This window comes from Desmodus rotundus, chromosome 3, assembly GCF_022682495.2.
Source record: "Desmodus rotundus isolate HL8 chromosome 3, HLdesRot8A.1, whole genome shotgun sequence".
In the NCBI taxonomy this organism is placed as follows: Eukaryota; Metazoa; Chordata; class Mammalia; order Chiroptera; family Phyllostomidae; genus Desmodus; species Desmodus rotundus.
In genome coordinates, this window is record NC_071389.1 from 39,924,496 (window position 1) to 39,945,179 (window position 20,684).

The window sequence follows — 20,684 nt, forward strand, 5'->3', positions numbered from 1 at the left end:
GGCACGCACATATAGACCACTGAACAGAGAACCAAGAAATGAACTCGTACATATCCTTCATCTTCAACAAGGGTGCCAAGAGTACATGAAGAACAAAATTGGACCTTTATCTAACACCATAAAAAAAAAATCAACTCAGAAGGGAATAAACACTTAAAAACATAAGAGTTGAAACTGTAACACTTGTAGAAAATATAGGGAGAAAGCTTCCTGACACTAGGCTTGGCAAGGATTTCTTGGAGATGGAAACAAAGGCAAAAATAGACATGTGGGACTACATTGAACTAAAAAGCTCCTGCACAGTAAAGAAAAAATAAGGAGTGAAAAAGCAACTTACAGAATGGGAGAAAAATAACTGCAGTCCTATATATCTGATAAGGTTTTAGCACTCAAAAATATAAAGCATTCCTACAACTCACTAGCAAAAAAAGAAAAAAAATTAACCTGATTAAAAATAGGTAAAGAACTTAAATAGACATTTTTCCAGAGAAGACATACACATGGCCAACAGGTATATGAAAAAATTCTCAACACCACTAATCATCAGGGTAATGCAAATCAAAACCACAATGCGATATCTATTACCTCACATCTGTTAAGGTGGCTATTATCAAAAAACAAAGCATAAGTGTTGGGGATGATGTGGAAAAACTGGAACCCTTATATACTGTCAGTGGGAATGTAAAATGGTACAATCACTAGAGAAAACAGTATGGAGGTTCCTACAAATATTAAAAATAGAAACTTTATATGATCCAGCCAGACCATGTATGGATATTTATCCAAAATAATTAAAAGCAGGGTCTCAAAGTATTAGCACTCTGTTCATTGAAGCATTTTTCACAACAACCAGATGTGGAAACAACCTAAATGTCCATCAGCGGAAAAATGGATTAAGAAATACTGTATACACATACAATGGATTATCTAGTCTGAAAAAGAGGGAAATCCTGCCATATTCTACAACATAAATGAACCTTGAGAACATCATGCTACGTGAAATACGCCAGTCCCAAAAGGACAAATACAGCGTGATTCCACTTAGATGAGGTATTTAAAGTAGTTAAACTCAGGGAAGCAGAGGGCAGAATGGTGGCTGCCAGGGGCTAGGGGTAGGGAAAAGTAGGAAGTTGCTATTCGACAGTACAAATGTTCGGTTATACAAGATGAATAAATTCTGGAGATCTGATGTACAACTTTGTATTATATATGGTAAGTGTTCTTACTACAATAAGAAAATGAAAAAGAAGTGAAAATTATAGATCAATACAATATTTTTAAATAAATATTTAGCCCATTATAAGCCTAACTCACTTGCCTACATAAAAATTTTTGCAAAGTAAGAAACTTGTGTTTACCAAGTGTCTGGAAGTACATAAAGAAAAGAAGGCTGGGATGCTTTCTAGACAATATTTCTTTCTTAAAATAGAAAAAATAATGACCACAGTTGGCCAGAGAAACATCGGAAAATATGTGAAATACCTTGGTTCTGGAATTCTTTGTGAGGCAGTATACTGGGACAAGGGAAGAAACGAACCAGAAAGATCTGGATTCAAAATATCAGTTATATATTTTGTTTAATCAATAGTCACCTATATGTGTCAGGTATTGTTCTACGTGTATTACAAACGTTAACTCATTACATTGATAATGACTTCATGAGGTATGTACCATTTTTACTCTCATTTTACAGATCAGATGAAGAAACCAAGGTGCACAGAGGTCAAGTAATTTGTCAAAGGTCACACAGCTAGTAAGTGACAAAGCAATGATTTGAACCCACATAGACTGGTTCCAGAGTTTGTGATCTTGGGCCAATAATTTAGTTTCCAGGAATCTCAGATTCATGTGTAAAAATGATATTAAAACAGTGGATCATTAGGATTAAATGTGGTAACTCATAAAGTAGCCAGCTCAGAATCAAGAACACATTGGACACTATCTCTACTCTTCCTTACCCCAGGTAAGCATCAGAGTCCTGTGGTTATTGCAGGATGCTAGGTTTGGTCCTAAGTGATGATGTCATGAATTTACAACTAAAGAAGGGTCTAGTTTAATTCAGCCTATAATATCAATACACATGAATATGAATTAAGAGACCTATTAACTGACAAAGAATTAACCTTTTAATTAGAAACCCAGTGAGATATGATATTCATAGGAGTACGGTAGTATAAGAACTATTATATTCTGAACATTTCCCAATGCCAAAACAGTGCTAGAGAAGAATGTATAAATATATCAACCCCAGTATACCCTAGGGTTATTAGAGTTACAAAGATGGAAAGCGTCTTGAAATTTTGCTCTTTCTATTCACCTAGACTCTCCAACAAAACTCCTGCCAGCCATCACCTTCTCTCTAAAAGGTAAATGGTGACATAGCAGCTCTCAATGTTTTTTGGAATGCCACCGATACCATACACTTGGCCCAGTCATTCTGGAGTGTGTATTCCACATACACATATGGTAGGTAAAACAGTCACCTGAGATAATGCTGCAAAGAACTGTGCCAGAAGGGCAGCTGGACTCCTACAGGTTGAAGAATACACTGAGGGTATTTTAAGATGAGATTTAAAGGTACCAAAATAGATATAAAAATGATCATCTTAGGGACAAGACCAAAACTGTTCCTAGTGGGTTGAAGTATTATAGAAAGTTCCACTTCAGTAATAAATGTCCCTTTATCCTGGGAGGGGGAAACTTTAGTATCTGTGAGACCCTTGGCAAGTTACTTAGTTTCTCTATCCCTTAGTGTCATCTGAAAAAGGAGGCTCATAATAGTACCTCTACTTGGCAGGGCTGTTGGGGAGAATGAAAGTTCACACCTATGAAACACTCCGAACAGCACCCAGCACATGAGCGTTAGCCGTTGTTATCACCGCTGTGCTCAACACCAGCATCGGTGTTCTCAACATGACTGTGGTCACTGTCACCGTCCACCAGGGAACTGGTTCAGTCCGTCTCTCACTTCCACAGGTTCCTTCTCCCAGCACTGTCAACGGCATCACTTCGTAAAGCTCACTTCACTCTGTAACCCATTTCTTGTCTGAACAACATTTTTTCAGTCAATAATCAAAAACTGCTCTTGTCCAACTGAATGTGATTAATAGCAAGATGGTTTCAGCTAAACCATTCTCAGTATTTGCCAATCCCTCTCATTAAAAAAAGAAAAAAGGAAAAGAAAAATGACTGACTTATCAAAACTACTTAATGTGTCCTAACAAAGAAGGTAAATAAAAAGACTTTCATTAATTTATAATTCATTTCATTCGCATCTTTTGATTGCCAGCATGTCAGTTCATTGATATAATAAATAAATTTGTAATAAATTTTAATATATATATTTTTCTCTATCCTGAAGCTTCATCATTAATACTTAATACTTAGAGCTAAAATCATAGCAACTAAAAATGTAAAAACTATGAGACCTGGATTGTAGCCCAGTCTCTCACTATTAACTAGGTATATGGTATTGGACAAATCACTTCACCTCTTCAGACCCTAACTTCCTTATCCGTAAAGGGAGAAGGTGGATTAGATTATCTCCAATTTCCCTTCCTGCTCCAACAGTCTATGATTCTATATCCTAGTATTTTATAGAAAGTTTAGAATTTTGAATTTTCTCTTATTTCTATGATGAAAGTAAGTTTTGCTTATTCCCCAGTTCCCTCACTAGATGGTGCTGTTTGCATAGTTATTTCGGTAGGCTACGGATAAAACCAGCGGCATAGTCTCTCACAAGGGCCGCTTACAAACTTCTAGGGCTGGGCAACTCCTCCCTCCAGAGGGCTCGCCAGGCCACTACAGAGCATTTCACAAGCCTGCCTCCCCCCAGTCTCCGTGTCCACTAAACACCATTAATCCCCATCTCCCCAGTCGCTGCGACAATCAAGAACAATCATGGGAAGTGCTCTCCTAAGAGGCTACCCACCCACCCCTGGCTTAAAACCACTAAAGAAAATAAGTTTTCTTTTTCGTAGTTAAGAAACAAATACTCAAAAATAAAAATGAATTATTTACTGCTTGTGAAATCAGACAAAAGTCATTTCTGTAAATGACTGTAAAGTGCCAAATTCTCTTTATCATGACAAATAGACATATAAACACAACAAAATCAAATATTTCACAGGACATCTTTTTGTCAGCTGATAACCAACCGGACAGCTAGTTACTATTCTGTATTTAAGTCACACCTCCATCCTACCAGCCTTTACTAACTCTGTATTAGTCATTTTGAATTTATATAATGATAAGTATTTTATAAATAAAATATTAAAACTCTAAAAATGTAAATATACAAAAACTCACAGTCATTAGTTGAGTAGAAGTAGAGAGAACTCTAGGAAAGGCAAGCTGCCTATTTTGAAGAAGTCCTCATAAGTAACTTGATTTTAATCAATTTTCCATATTCCGTTTAGCCCTTGGCCTTAAAAGCTCATAAATCTAACGGGACAGCATAAGCCCAATAGACCCATCTCCCAAGAACAGTCCCATTAACCAAGCTCATAAGACTGACACGAAATCAGAATGCCAACTTAGGAATCTATGGCAATAACTGTAGCTGCCAAACTACCACGGGCAGAGGGCATCGTGTCCTCAGGTCAGCATGTCCTCTCCTTCCCAGCTGCGGTACGAAGAACGCCAGTCTAATACGCATAGGAAGGAATGAGAGGATTACGTTATGTGATCTGAATATTAAATGGTAAGAAGTCAAGGGGTCTGATGTGTTAATGTCCAAAAAAAGGATACAAGCCACAAATAAGAATGTAGCCCAGATACCCAAACTAACCCTTTGAGGTAGGTACTGTCATTACTCCCTTTTTTTTGGAGTAGGAAATAGACTGAAAGAGATTAAGGGATTTTTCTATAGTCATGTGGAGGAGACAAGAGTTCAGACACAGGTCTGTCTGACCATGATGTCCGAGGTCCTGACCACCACTATGCAACACAAAGTTTCCAATCCTTAAAATTGCTAGCAAAGCCGTCTTTACCTACTTTCCACTTTTCTCTCTTGCCGCTGGTGCTCCTGACTCTACCTATACTGCAGTCATACAGAATTTTCAGCTCCCGGACTGGGCCACCGTTTCTCTTGCCTTTAAACATGCTGTCCACCATGCCAAAACACCCATCAACATCCTCACCAGAATAACTACTTAGCTTTCCTATCTTCACTTTAAATAATTTCTTCCTCAGTCTAATCCCCAGACTAAGTTTTCCTGATCCCTAGATGAAGTTATATCTCTGCTACATTATTCAATTGGGAGCCTATATATCTCTATCATAATACTTCAAACTATAAAATTCATTAAGTGTCTTTGTTTCTTACTCAAATTCTGACCTCCACAAAGGTAATATGTATCCCTACATCCTGGAAGATGATAGGAACACATTAAATATACAATGAATTAATAAATGAAATGTAACAGGTCAGAGAAGAGCTTTATATATCAATTTTAAGACAGTGTCACCAAGTCCTAAAAAAATCTGCTTTCTGATTATATTCACAAATATTTAAAAGAAATGTGTCAGTCAGAATTAGGGGTAAGTCATCCCAGAAACTGAAAACCAGATGGCAAATGATGGCTACTGTTGATTTAAGTCTTGCTTGAGAAAGTGAACATCCTAGCTTACTAGGCGTGATTCTTATTTGTGGCAGGGTGGAGAACAGGACGGAGGGGAGTTTAAATGGAGCTAGTGAAGGCTATAATGAGGCTGGCACAGAAGTCCAGGTGGAAGATGCTAATAGTGGAGATGGAAACATATTGGGATATATCTTATAGATACAACAACTAGGACTTTAGCTGATTACATTAAAAGGATAAAGAAGAGGAAAGTACTAAAAAGGACTCCAGGTTTTTTCCAAAACCAACTGAATATAAGGTGGTATATTTATTGGAAAAAGGAAGACTAGCAGAGAAATAGATATGAAGGGAAATCAAGGATTTAACACAGAATTTATTAGGTTTGAGATACTTGTAAAATATGAAGAAGAAATTACAGGTCGACATCTGAAAATAAAGGATTAGAAGATTAGTGCTCTCAGGACTTTAACTGTATCAACTCTATGACAGAGGTCCTATTATTGTTCCTACCCCACAGACGAGAAAAATCAAGGTACAAAGGATAAGTAACTTGCCCAAGATCACACAGCTAGTATTCTCTGGCAAAGAAAATGCTCAAACTGAGGTAGTCTAGTTCCAGGGCTCACTCATTATCACTACACTCTACTGTTTCTTTAGCAGCCGACTGATAGATACCCTGCACTCTGGGAACTCCTGGAAGTTTCAGTATTTGTTACCCAGGAAAGAAGGGGTGAGGTGTAAGGTTCAAACAGCAAAATTAGTCTCCACAGTGAATGGGAAAATGCCCACCTCCCTCTCCTAAACAGAGACTCAGAGTTTTGAGGATTTTTCTGCAAAGAAACTTGAATAGCCACAGAAAAAAGGCCTACATATATTCCATGTGAAGGTTCCCAGATGAAGGAGCCACCTCACTGCCCTATGATCTTACAGTGAAGTCTACTATCCCAACCTACGTGTACAGAGCTTCCAAACAGTTTCTTAGTGCCTTCTTATAAAATACAGACAATCATGAACCAAAAATGAGGATTTACAGTTCTACCCATGAGAGAGTAACTACTGGGCTTTTCCGCCTGCCATAAATATCCATAAAACTGGACGGCTATATGAGGCAAGCATTTTCAGGTACTGGGCAACAGAACGACAAAAATGTCATCCTTGAGAGAAACACCTAAGGTGATCCCCAGATTTGCCCTTGCTCTCTGCCTAGGACAATTTCTTGACCACAGCAGAGGGAGGCAGAACCTCTAAGCAAAGTATGGTGAGACCAGCTGAGCTAAAAAGTTAGGAAACCGGAGTTTAGGGCTGCAGATGCGGCTGAAATTTGTGAGGCAGAATACCAGAAGGCAGCTCACCCCAGAAATCGGTATATAAGTTCCTTGGATTTCATTAGACTTAACACTGTTTGCTCTTGCCCTGGCTGGTGTGGGTCGGCTGGCAGGAGCATTGGCCTGTATCCCAAAGGGTTGAGGGTTCCATTCTCGGTCAGGGCACACGACTAGGTTGCAGGTTCGATCCCCGGTAGGGGCCAATATGGGAGGCAACCAACTGATACGGGAGACATCGATGTCTCTGTCTCTGTCTCTCTTCTTGTCAGCAAGGAAGTGACTTAACCTATCTGGGCTTCAGTTCCTTTACCTGTGAAATACAGATGATACTCATAGTAATAACTAGTTCATAGAGTTAGTATAAAGATTAGATTAGGCAATTCTTATAAAATAATGAGGACATTACTGGTACATAATAAATATTAAATGGCAGTAATGAATGATGTTAATACCTAAAAAGGTGATGTCACAGAATAAATAGCAGTATAAATATAATATTTGAGGCTTTTATACTGTTTCTCCCTTTTAATAGGAAATAAATGCTTGTACTCAGAGCCGGCGTTTTTATACCCTAAGTACTCCATAACAAAGACGTTACCTGTATCACTATGCACTCGTGACCATTTGTAGCAATGCTATTTTCTCCTCTGAACCAAATAATATCACAACTAGCAAAATGTTCACCTAGTCCACAATACAGTATTTAGTTTGCTTTAGAAATGAATCATTGCTTTATCTATTCAGATACAGCCTTTAAAAAAAAAAAAGATTTTATTTATTTATTTTTAGAGAGAGGGGAAAGGAAGGAGAAAGAGAGGGAGAGAACATAAACGTGTGGTTGCCTCTTACGCACCCCTCAGTGGGAACCTGGACTGCAACCGAGGCATATGTCCTGACTGGGAATCGAACTGGTGACCCTTTGGTTCACAGGCTGGCACTCAATCCACTCAGGCACACCAGCCAGGGCAGATATAGCCTTTTTTAAAAAAATTGCTAGCATATTATAAATAATCAAAGTAATATCAATATTTCTTTACTAACTTAATTTCATTGTTATTTTTTAAATAAAACAGAAAATTTAACTTACCAAGTCACCCAAAAACAAAACTGGTATATGATTATTCATGTAGTAATTACTCAAAGCAGTAATTCCCAAATCTGCCTGGATATCAGAAACAGTTGGCAGCGCCTAAACATATTCAGACTCAGAGCTTCATCATCTAACTGCTGATTCAGAATTTCCAAGTGTGAAACCTAGAATAAGCATTTTTTAAAATCTACCCAGCAAAAGCATAATAAAGGCAATCTACAAAAGCAGCAATAAAATAGCCAATAAAAATGAAACAATGTCCTCAACTTTACTACTAGACAAGAAAATGCAAATATTTAAAAGCAAAGAGATTCCATTTTTGTCCAAATTAATAATATTAAAGAGACTTAAAATCATGCTAATATAGGTATAAAAGGAGGGGGTGCATTCTGATACGTCATTGGAAAGACCTGCTATCAACCTTTTGGAACTGAGAGTTCTATCTTTTAAAAATAAAAATAAAAATGCCAGCCATCTCCTCTATAGCTATAAAAGCCCAAGGAGCATGAAACTACGTACATAAGGACACCTATTTCAGAATTACTATAATAAAAAACTTTAAAACAACCCAAACGTTAATTAATAGGTACATAATTAAATGAATTAGCCATGTTATAGAAGATTAGGTAGTGATTAAAACAACTAAGTTAGAAACTTCCTCTTCTAGCAGTGTTGGAGTGAGTAGTTTGTAGCAGAACAATGTGCTATAAAAAAATTTAGAAAATCTGGATAAAATCTAAATAATATATGTTCAAAAGTAACGAAGAGTTACCAACTTAGCCAAGACTAGAGCAGCCAAAATCCCAGAGAGAAGGAAGCTCACTGATGTGAGTGTGACCTCCTATGTGCCACTCTTACCCTCGGCAAATCTGTTGTTTTATTATGTATCGGTTTCGGGTGTGCAGCTTAGTGGTTAGGCAGTCGTAAACTTCACATAGTGTCCCCTAGGTATTTGCAGCACCCCAACTGGCACCGTACACAGCTATCACAATATTACTGATTATGCTTCCTATATTTTACTTACTTCCCTGTGACTATTTTATAGCTACCAATTGTGCTTCTTAGTCCCTTCACCTCTTTCACCCAGCTCCCCAACCCCCTCCCCTCTGGCAACCACCAGTTCTCTCTCTATATCTATGTGAGTCTGTTTCGAATTTGTCTGTTCATTTATTTTGTTCTTTAGATTCCACATGTAAGTGAATCATGTATTTGTCTTTCTCTGACTGACTTATTTTACTGAGCATAATGCCCTCTAGGTCCATCTGGGCTACTGCAAATAGTAAAATTTCATTCTTTTTTATGGCTGAGTAATCTTCCATTGCATATGTACCACAGCTTTTTTATCCACTCATCTACTGATGGGCACTTATGTTGCTCCCATACCTCAGCTATTATAAATAATGCTGCAATGACCATAGGGGTGCATATATTCTTTCAAATTAGTGTTTTGTGTTTCTTTGGACAAAACTCCAGAATTGGAATCACTGGGTTTATTAAATGTTTAGCAGTGAACAGCAAGAGACTCAGAATATGAGCAGAACTCCAAAGAAATCTGAGCAGAAAGAGGTGACGAGGAGAGCTTCTGGCTGTTTAACAGAGCTAGAGAGCCAAACCTTGTCAAGTCATCTTGAGAAGGCAGCTAAATTTGACAAGTCAAGATTTGAAAGACAAGAGAGGTGGAGACAACTCTTTATGCCAGTTCACCATGGCATCTACAGATTCTTGAGCTACCCATTACAGAGGAGTTCTTAGACATCAAGACTTATTACTAAGCGACAATGATGATATCACATTGGCTCAAAAGTAAATAAAAGGCCACTATGGAAATAGGGAGACCAGAAACAAAATTCCACAGAGCCTCTAACACTTATGATAGAGACACTGAGTATAGTGGAGGAAAACATAACTTTAATAAACAGTGCTGAGTTCATTAGATATCCACATGGAAAAAAAATTACCTTGACCTATTCCTCATTATATTTATATATAAACAAAACAATGAAGCTTCTTGCAAATAAGACAGAAACAATTTACTGAGCGAGGCAAAGATTTCTTAACCAGAACACCCCCCCCCCCCAAGGGAAAACTTCACGAGCTGTGGGGCACTGGCGAGGACAGTCACAGCACAGCCAGTCTGAGGGCCGTTATCCAGGAACCTCTTCATCTACGCAATCTGATAATTTACTTATTCTACTCATGTAATGTTCGAAAAACTGCTTGTGCTTTTGTGAGTAATATCTTGATTTATGAAATTAAACCCATAAAACTCATAATGAGAAGTTCATATAATACTATTTTTTAATAGTTAGGACTTTTTAATAACTACTGAAAATTCAACAAAGAATCAAATACAATTTGAATTTAATATGTGAAGTGGCACTGTTTTTACTCATTTTTTAAAAATCCAATTTTGCTTCTAATGTTAAATCCTACAACTAATAACCCTCAATTTTCACAGATGATTAAAAATAGCAACCAGGGGTAAAGTGCAATGTTAAGTAGACATGAACAAAGCTAACTTAACTCAGGGTGAACACCTAGAGCTGCTCTCTGTGGCTAGCAAAAATAAGCATCTGCTGTAACAAAAATAACCTGAAAGATAAAGTTATAAATAAGCCTGCTGTTCTACCTTTTATTTTAATGGTAAAAATTCAGTTTGCTCATCCGGGATCACATCTACAATATGATAAACCTTTCTCTCGGCCTGGAGAAACAGCTACATATCACCTTATTTACTCAGAAAGCCTCCTTAGATCCGCAAAACAAGGGAGAGGAGTAAAATAAAGAGAGCATTAGCGTCCAGAGGGCACAGATCTAAAGTGATATTGATGAAAAGTTGTATACACTCCAACTCTCATTCTCTGTCCATGCCAAACTTCATCAGGACAATGCACATTGATCTTCCCCCGTGTGAAGGACACTGTGTGTTCTCAGCTACCGAACATTTTACCTTTGCAGCAAGCTGTAGTCCAATTTTGTCCGCCTCAGCCTCCAGTGTTCTACTGTATGGTCTACTAAACAAGTACTAGAGAGAGGTAGAAAAAAAGATCCATTAAGGTTACTTCACAGCAATATGAGGTTTCTAAAATTAATTTCATGGAGTATCTGAAGTTTTTAAAATCTCCATTATTGACATTTAAAGAACACCATGGTGTAAGACATACAGTGCAGCCTTTATTTCCTCCACCAGGGATTAATATTCTTTAAACACAGAAAGAATAAATAAAATCGTGCCTACGAACTTCTGGAGAGTCTATTGTATCATACAGAGTACTTCTATTTTTCCATTTATCATCTCTACCAACTATGTAGAAAATTCCCTAAGAAAGTTTATTGATGAAATCTTTTATTATGGCCAAGGAACATTTGATCTTCAGTTTTAAAAGAAAACTTAAAAAATATAGCTATATAATAGCCAGTGACACTAATAGAGAATTTATTTTAGTTGGAAAATTAACCATAGAACAGAATGTTCATTCTTTGATAAACTATCTTAATTTCCTTTTTTTCTAAGTATTGATTAGTTAGGAAAATGAAATTTACTTCCAACCTAAATTTTAAAATGCAAATAGATATGGTAACTTTAATTTTTCTAATTACTTGTATTTATGTGACTGCTTTCCAGTTAACTTCTAATTTTCAGTAAGTACTAAAACTTTGTAGGCGATGGATCAATAGCCAGGACTTTTGAGAAAAGAGCTATTAATTGGGGAAGCAATTTTTCAAAGGTACATGTCAGTGATAGCTAGAAATAATATAATCAATCTGATCCAGAGCATGTGACCATTACATATAACTTTCTTCCTCCTCAATAATGTTTTAGGTTGCTGAACTGTATTACACAGTGTCTTCACTCTCCATAACTCATCTACAGGTGCCCCATCCAGTCTACTGATAAATATAACTAATTTAAAGCATTGGCTTCCAAAGGAGATTTACATTCATTCTAGTCCAAACACTGATATATTCTAACTGTTCACTAGGCTGGCAAAAAAATTCCTTTAGTTTTCTCCATAAAATGAAGACATATTTTTCATTTTCACCAATAACTTTATTAATTTGGACATTCTAAGTATGTCAGCTATCTCCTGCATTAATAGCAGTGACTGTTCTCAATTAACATCTCGATTGGATCGCTACCAACTTCAGCTGGTCTACCCGACCGTGGATCATCATCCAGCAAGAAACTTCGCAAACCACCTATGACACATTTGATCAGTCATAGCACCTTCTCCATACACTGCACAAATCTTTTTTGCATTGCAGTTGTTTTTACCTTTCTTGAAATCATAAAGCATAATTTACTGAAAATATTGTGTATTTTCTTCCAACTTCAATATTAAAATGGCTACACACATATTCACTAATTTTGATGGTTTTTTTAAATGCATGCTGATATGACAGCTGTCACAATACAATCTAACAAAATTGTTTCGAATGAAGTTAAAGACAACTAAGAGCTATTAGAGACATCTTACATAAAAAACGAACTGTTGGGCCAACCCAATATTTAAAACATCTAGGCCCAGTAGCACCACATGTTGCAGAGAGAATAAAATACACAAACAATAATAATAGCTCCTATTTACTGAGTCCTTACTTTGTGCCAGGTACTGTGCTAAATGCTTTATATCCATGGTTCTCAAAGTGATGTCACTATGTCTCCTGGAGACACGTGGAAATATGAATATTTGGGTACAGTTTTGACTGTCTGGTAGAACACGCTGGGAAGGGAGAATGCTGTTTGGAGGCAGCTAGGGGCTATCATAGGTTAGAGGCTATTATAGGTTAGAGGCTCTTATTCATCTTGCAATGCACAGGCCAACTCTCCATAAAGAATTATCCAGTCCAAAATAGCAATAGTGATTACAGTGAGAACCTCTGCTTTAAATTTATCATTCACTTCAGAACAATGCTTTGAGTTAGCCAGTATAATTATCTCAAACCACAATGAAGAAACTGAGATCTATGTAAGTGAAGTAACCTGCCCAGGTCCTATAGAGTTTAGGTCTAAAGAGCCTAAACTCAAACACAGATCCATCTGATCGGAGCTTGTACTCTTAACACCTACACATAGTTAATCTATGATATGTTGTTATCTTCGTGCCTAACATAGGGTAGCACTCCATAAATGTTAGCTACTATAATTATTTATTACAAATAGCTCTCAAAGCTCTGCCCGGTAGTGCTCTACGAGGCCTGCTACATTACACCCAGGTCTTTAAGCTTACAAAAATAGGGCTCCTCAATGGTTAAGTAAGGGCTCCTACTTCTTTCTTCTTTTCCTTTCTCTGGCCAGTAAGTGTCAGCACTTCCCCTTCCTTAATGACTTCACTCTACGCCTTCTCCTCCGTCCTCTAATCACAACAAGCAAGGCTTTAACTACAGGGTCTGGCACAAATAATGCCCCTCTTTTTTACAAAATCGTAAGCATGTAATTCTGTAACATAACAATATCACATTCAAGCACACCCTATGACATTTTAGGTGAAATTTTCATATTAAACCTATAAATTATTCCACCCATATCATTACCCTACCAACCACACTCAAGCAGGCCTTATTTCTGCTGGACCCTGTATTTTAGAGATAAAGAAACAGATGGAGACAAGTTAAAACAGTTGCCCAAATTCACCAACACTTAGGGGGGATACTTGACTTAGGGAAAAAGAGTTCAAAAAGAAGTAATACCTCCTTTATTTTCAGCTTAGTTATTAAAGATTTATACCGAGGTTGTATGATTTATCAAGTATTTCAAAAGAGAAACAGCTAAAATTTATTTTTCTTATGACCAAATCTTCTCATTCCATTACAGGAAAATCTATCTATTGATAGAGAAAAAACTACATTAACTCCTTTGACTTCCCAGCACATCATAACAGAAATAAAATTCAAAATATGAGATCCTATAACCTAAGCAATAATCATTTCTTCTTTTTCCTTTTAAGAACATTTATTTAAATATAAATGAAGCCAAATGATATGGCAACAATGAAGAAAAGACCTAGTTATCCAATTGCGAAAGCAATTTGTCTCAAAGAATTTTACACATTAGATTTAAACAGCACCCAGATGGCACCCTGATGGGTGCTCCACAACTCATTAAATAAACAAATAACAGATTGTTCCTAAATAACTAAATCTCCCAGGACAAGACAAAGTATTTGAAAAAAGATGTAAAGTAAAATCATTAATCATAGTTAACAAAGCAATTATCAAGAGCACAGAACCTACTTTCAGTAATGCAGTGTTTTGAACTAAACGAGAGAACACATTTTATGAAATGATTATCATTATACATAAGTACAAAGAACAAAAGCCAACAAAGACCCAGGAAGACTGTCCTTTTAATATTTCCTAGGCAATGTTAGTTTAACCAGGAGTGAGGAGGTGAGGGTGGTAAAGCAGTTCAGCCAACCTTGTGCCCATAAAAATTTACAGGTTTTAAGAGTTCCCCATCAAAACGCAAATATTTGGGGGAGTGCAGAGTCATCCAGTAAGTACACCACAGTCAGTGTGAGAAATAGAAGTGGAAAGTTTGAAGGTAAAGTGACAGAAGGAAAGGAAGGGTTTGTGACTGGGTTGTCTCTGTAAGAACCGTAACTATGCCAAAAGAAAACGCAATTGTGTTAGCCAAGAGTTGCTAAGCCCTACTAACCCATCTATTCCATCATTAGAGAGATGTAATATTTTCTAATTTGAATACTCATTATTAAGAATATCCTCTAAAAATGCAAAAACATGAATTACTAAATTAGTACCCATATTTCATGATAATATGTGCAAATATCTCTGGCATTTGTTGCTTTACAGTACTATTAAAACATCCTCACCACTGGCCATTACAAATTCAAGTTATTGTCTCAGACTTACCTCCTGCAATTTAGACTGTAACCACTGGCCCAAAATTGCCAAGCTATCTCGAGGACAAATGGCCCAAATCATTGTGAGAAAAATCAGACCTAGGAAATCCAATAAATGAACCACACTCGCCTTTTCTGCCTGAGAATAATCAAAATAATGAACATTACATTTAATAAATTGAGACAGTATATGCATTTTCTAGTTTATCAAGGGTGATCACAATAAATAATTACTTATGATTAAATGACCTTCACAAAGATTATAAGGCTTTTTCCTTCTGCATGCTTTATCCTTTCTCAGTCTGTTTGTCTCATCATTTGCTTACACACTTACATATTCACTCATTCATCCAATTAACATTTACTGAGCCACGTACCCTCACTCAGATCCAATGACAGGCTCATTAATCCCCAGTTTCTTATGTTAACAAGAATAGTAATCTTGTGAAATACATGCAATTATCTCTATTTTACAGATAAAGAAACTAAGATGGAGACAGGTTAAAACAGTTGCCCAAATTCACATAGCTATTAGTAAAAGGACAAGGAATCAAACCCAGGAAGTTTTAGTTTATAATACAGTTGTTAATTCTTTTTAAAAATCAAGTAAATGTGTTTATTATACTTTTGGACAGAGACTAAACACTACATAACACATGAAGCAGTTAAAACAAGGAACAATTCAGAAATAAAGTAGTTTATTTTAAATAAAAATCTTTTGGCCATCATGACCTAATGTATGATTCACTTTCTGTGAGTTTGCAATTTTATAAGTCTAGTATTTCTCACCAGGACATTGGGTTCTATGAATTTCTATATTTACTTATAGTAATAATCAAAATAGGTTTTACTTCAAACAGTTGTTTTTAGTCATAATATCTAAATATAAGCTTAATGCATAGTATTGCTCATTGTTCACCATTAAAGTCGATTATAGATGTCAGTGTAATGTTAATGTTGATAATAGAGGACTCCTTACTTTAGCGTATGAAACATGGCTGACAACTAAAAATAAACACCTGGAATACTTCTTTTTACAATACAATCTGCCCTCATAAAGCATTCTTTGCTTCATTATAAGAACTGAGGGTCATGAAAAACAATTCAGGAATTATTTCAGCATAAAAGAGTAAAATTCCAAATGATGAAGCCATTATAGTGGAGAAAAATCTTTGTTATTACTGAAGAATTGTTATTATACAGCACAATCGCTGTGTATTTGGGGAATAAAGATAACAAAATAAAAGGCCCCATCAAATCAAAACGGAGACTGCTAAAAAAGAAAACATAGTGTTGATTTCTAAGACCTCTGCCAAAGCAATATTAATAACTATTTTCTATTTTTAAGGCTCCTATTTACTTTTTATGTCACATTTAATTATTGTTCTTGCACTGATAGAGATGATAACAATATGCTGAAATGCAGCATTAAATGAGATGCCAGAAAAACAAATGTGTTAAATATTAACACCTTTTAAATGCTATAAATAGCCAAAATTGATTGATTTTGCAGTTCTGAAGCCATTTGTTGAAAGATAAAATCTATTTCAATGGCTCAGATTTATTCTTGTATATATTTGTTTAAAGAAAGTATTTCAAAATTTTTCCTACAACTCAGAAGAACTAAAGAAGATTTCTACTATTCGTGCTTCAAAAAAGCACAGCTTTGGCCCACCTCATCTTATTAATACTCTAAGGAATAGATAGAACTTGAGATGACTTTTAGAGGAATTAATAACATTTTCATTTCTATTTAAAGTTAATATTACTTGCATTTCCTATATAGCATTTCGCAATCCTTTCACTATTTACCTTCATATTTTCAATTAAAGAAAATGTACCTGTCTCTAATTATGTGGACCAAAGAGCCATGCACATATTTTACATTTTTTATTAAAGTTTAGTTGGCATACAATATTACATTAGTTTCCAATGCACAACAGTGATTCAACATTTATATACTTTACTCTGTGATCACCATGCCAAGTATAACCACCTGTCACGATGCAAAGTTACTATGGTATTATTGACTATATTCTCTTTGCTGTACATCAGTAAATGAATGGATAAAAAAGAGTCTTGTGTGGGTTTTTTTTAATCGACAACTGAGGACATGCTTACTGATTTTAGACAGAAGGGAAGGGAGGGAGATAGAGAGAGGGAGAGAGAAACATCAACTGGTTGCCTCCAGTATGTGCCTGATCAGGAACCAAACCTGGAACCGAACTCACAACCTAGGCTTGTGCACTGACCAGCAATTGAACCCAGGATCCTGTGATTTACGGCACAATGCTCCAACCACCTGAGCCATGCCAGCCAGGGCACCATGCATATTTTTTAATGAGTAAAAATAAAATGTGAGTAAACAAATATATTACATTTATGGACTCATACCAAGACAAACAGATGTGCACTCACAGAAGTATAAAACAACCTGAATTCTATGATCTTTAAGAAAGTGCTCCAACAATCAGGTAACTATGGTACAAGGAAGCAATGCTGGACTTGCAAAAAGTAGAGACGGGTTAAAGTCCCAATTCCACGACTTAGTCATGTTAGTCATGTTACTTAGAGCCTTTTTAAATACTGGTTTCCTCATACACAATATGGGGATATTAAATACATACCTCATGAGGACGGTATTAAAATTATGAATGGGGGGTACATACTAAAAAGCTCAATAAACTGTAAAATGGCAAGGTATCATTATTATTACTCTGCATTTATTATATATGGCATATCATTCTAGACATTTTCAAAGATGCTCCAAGCTATCCTCAGAGAATGAATAAAAAAACAAGAAAACTGATTTACCCATTTAAATAGTAATATCACTTTACTACAATTAATTTTCTGACTAGATTACAAGTATGTTAATAATTATAAAAAATGTTAAATCTAATTTGAAATAATTAGAGGTTGAGAATAATCACTTCCTAGCAAAAGAGATGGGTGATAAAAATGGTATTTAAGAGAAACACTAATTATTCATTATCAAATACTAAAGACCATAAGAACTCCCAAAATTAGCCAATCATATTTTTTTCAGGTAACAGAAGACAATTACTGAAAACTAAAATTCCATCCAAAAAAAAAAAAGAACACTGAAGAGATTCAGCGCTTTAAAAAACTTAACTTGCTAACTGCACCGCCCCAACAAGGAAACGTTCACTCTGGGTACTTACAGCATGCTCAAGTACTGCATGTGCTATTTCATGGCCCAAAAGGAAGGAAAGCTGGTGAATATCCGACACACTAATAAGCCCCGTGAAGACAAACACATGTCCGTTCTGCACCATAAAGAAAATAATGTAAGCAACTAGAACACGCTAAGAAACAAGAATGTTAAATCTAACAATTAAAAATTAGGTTTCAGAACATTTACTTACTGGAAGCACAAAGGCATTTACATCTGGGGAATCAACCACATGAATAATCCAGTTGACCTCAGAGATCCCTGGAACATCTTTATTGCATTCAATTAAATGATAAAACACTTCTTTAATGGTCAGGTACTGGGCATCATTCTCAGTTAGCATATCATTTTTGTATTCTTCCATCCACTGAAAGATTAAAAAGAAAATCAGTATATTTTATTTACTTATTCATTTATTTTCATCCTGACCTCAGAAAATACTTACTGATTTTAGAGAGAGGGGATGAGAGAGGGAAAGAAGCATTGATGTGAGAGAAAAACATCAATTGGTTGCCTCTCCTACATGCCCCCAACCAGGGACCGAACCCACAACCTAGACATGTATCCTAACCGTGAATTGAACCTGCAACTTTTTGGTTTATGAGGCAATGCTCCAACCAACTGAGCCACACTGGCCAGGGCTAGTCTTCATTTTAAAATAGCTTCAGCTCTACAAAATGCTTATATTGCTTCATGAGAGTTATATGGTTATTTATTGTTGAACCTTTTAGTTTTTAGTTAAGTAAAAATTTGCATATATTAAACACTCAAATTTCCAAATTTGCATCATTCATGCAAAGGCAATGTGGTTTCTTACAAATTAAGTAAATTGTAATAACTAAGATTTTTTCATATAAATTAGTTCAAATAAAAATTTTATTCATCTTTTCTATTGGCATATAAATAAAATGTTTATATATTATTTCTATTTCTTAAGCATTTTAGAAAAACAAAACATTGCCTAGAAAGCATAAATATTTCATATAAGAAAGTAAAATAGAAAAGAAAATTACTTTCATAACCTACTGAATAGAAAAACACCCTATACTTTAATAAGGAAGTTAAACTTCTACAAGAAAATAATACACATTTCATTAATTTTAAGTGTTTTATTCACACAGAGTGAAAGGAAATTACTGAAATTTCAGAACCATGAGGCATAGCATTTTCTCTATATTATGCTGATGAAGACTAGCCACCACATAAAGAAAACTTTTCTAAAACAATATTCATGAAAGACCCTTTCAAAATGTGCTGAAAACAAGGATGTTCTGAAAATATTACTTCAATTTCTATTCAATATATAATTTCTTTGGCACATGAACCAACAAGTTTGTAAGCTTCTTCCATGAAATGATTAAAAATGGGGGATTGTGTAGACTATGAATTTGTAAGTCTTTATACCAATTAGCATTTTTAAAAAGCATAAGTCACCAGTGTAACCTGTCTGAAAAAAATCCATTATTACATTAACCCTTCTGATATAAATAAAACAAGCAAGATTATATGTACAGTAGCCCCACCCTTATCTGTTAGTTATACATATCAGCACCCCTACTGGGTGCCTGAAACAGTGGACAGTACCGAACCCTATACATACTATGTTTTTTTCCTACACATACATACCTATAATAAAGTTGATTATATAAATTAGGCACAATAAGAGATTAATAACAGTAACTAATAATAAAATAAAACAAGTACAACAAGTACTGTAATAGCAATAAAAGTTATGTGAATGTGGTCTCTATCAAAATAGCATATTGTACTTCATCTTAACACCCTTCTTCTTATAATGATGTGAGATGGTACAATGCCGACATAATGACATGAAGTGAGATACTCAGAATGGCATGTACCATATTTTACAGTGTATAATGTGTACTTTGTTGCCCAAATTTTTGAGGGAAAAATAAGGATGCGCATTATACATGGGTAGTACCTGAAATACCTTGTATCTGTTCTTGTCTCTTGTAATTATTTGTTACATAAAATTTCTTATACCATGATATGTTCAAAAATAAATGCTAAAATCCCTTTATAATACAAAAACAAGTATCTAAATATAAATAAATAAATAAATGAATTAAAAATTAAAATAGAAGCTTTTTTTCCTGAAAGTTTGGGCCAAAAATATTGGTGCACATTATACACGGGAGCACAAGTACACACAGCAAAATATGGTAATTTAAAACATATGAACTGTTTATCTCTGGAATTTTTCCATTTAATATTTTTGGGCCACAGTTGATCATGGGTAACAAACCATAGAAAGTGAAAGCACAAATAAGGGGAAACTACTAGTATAATTACAGTACTTTATAGTAGCACTATTAAGAACATGTGTTTGAATTTTCATATCAAACAGGTATTACATTTGTAGTTTAAAAATAAGAAATAAAAGAGAATATATGTATGTACAAATATAATTTTTTAAAGCTTCTTAGTGATGTGGATTGTAGAAGTTGGTTCATCTCAATCTTCCCAGAACACTCTCCTCCAATTTGCCTTTGACTGGACAATATTCTAAGAATCATCACAAATCTCTGTATAAGTTCTACTAGAAAGGATGTTCTAGTAGACGTTCTAGTGAAAAAAAAAATTGTTATTTCTTTTTTTCATGGTAAC

General features: G+C 35.4%; 1 protein-coding gene across 8 annotated transcripts in view; it reads right to left on the reverse strand.

Moving 5' to 3' along the window:
- Positions 1 to 20,684, reverse strand: part of OMA1 (OMA1 zinc metallopeptidase) — a 54,107-nt gene that overhangs the window by 21,760 nt on the left and 11,663 nt on the right. For 7 of the 8 annotated variants that reach the window (XM_024571242.3, XM_045204340.2, XM_045204343.3 and 4 more), the window contains 4 exons: positions 18,250 to 18,423; positions 18,046 to 18,150; positions 14,871 to 14,999; positions 10,948 to 11,022 (listed from right to left, as the gene is read on the reverse strand). In XM_024571242.3, the coding sequence (XP_024427010.2) occupies positions 10,948 to 11,022; positions 14,871 to 14,999; positions 18,046 to 18,150; positions 18,250 to 18,423 (483 nt within the window). The remainder of the gene's footprint in view (positions 1 to 10,947; positions 11,023 to 14,870; positions 15,000 to 18,045; positions 18,151 to 18,249; positions 18,424 to 20,684) is intronic. The other variant, XM_045204344.2, reaches the window with a different exon arrangement.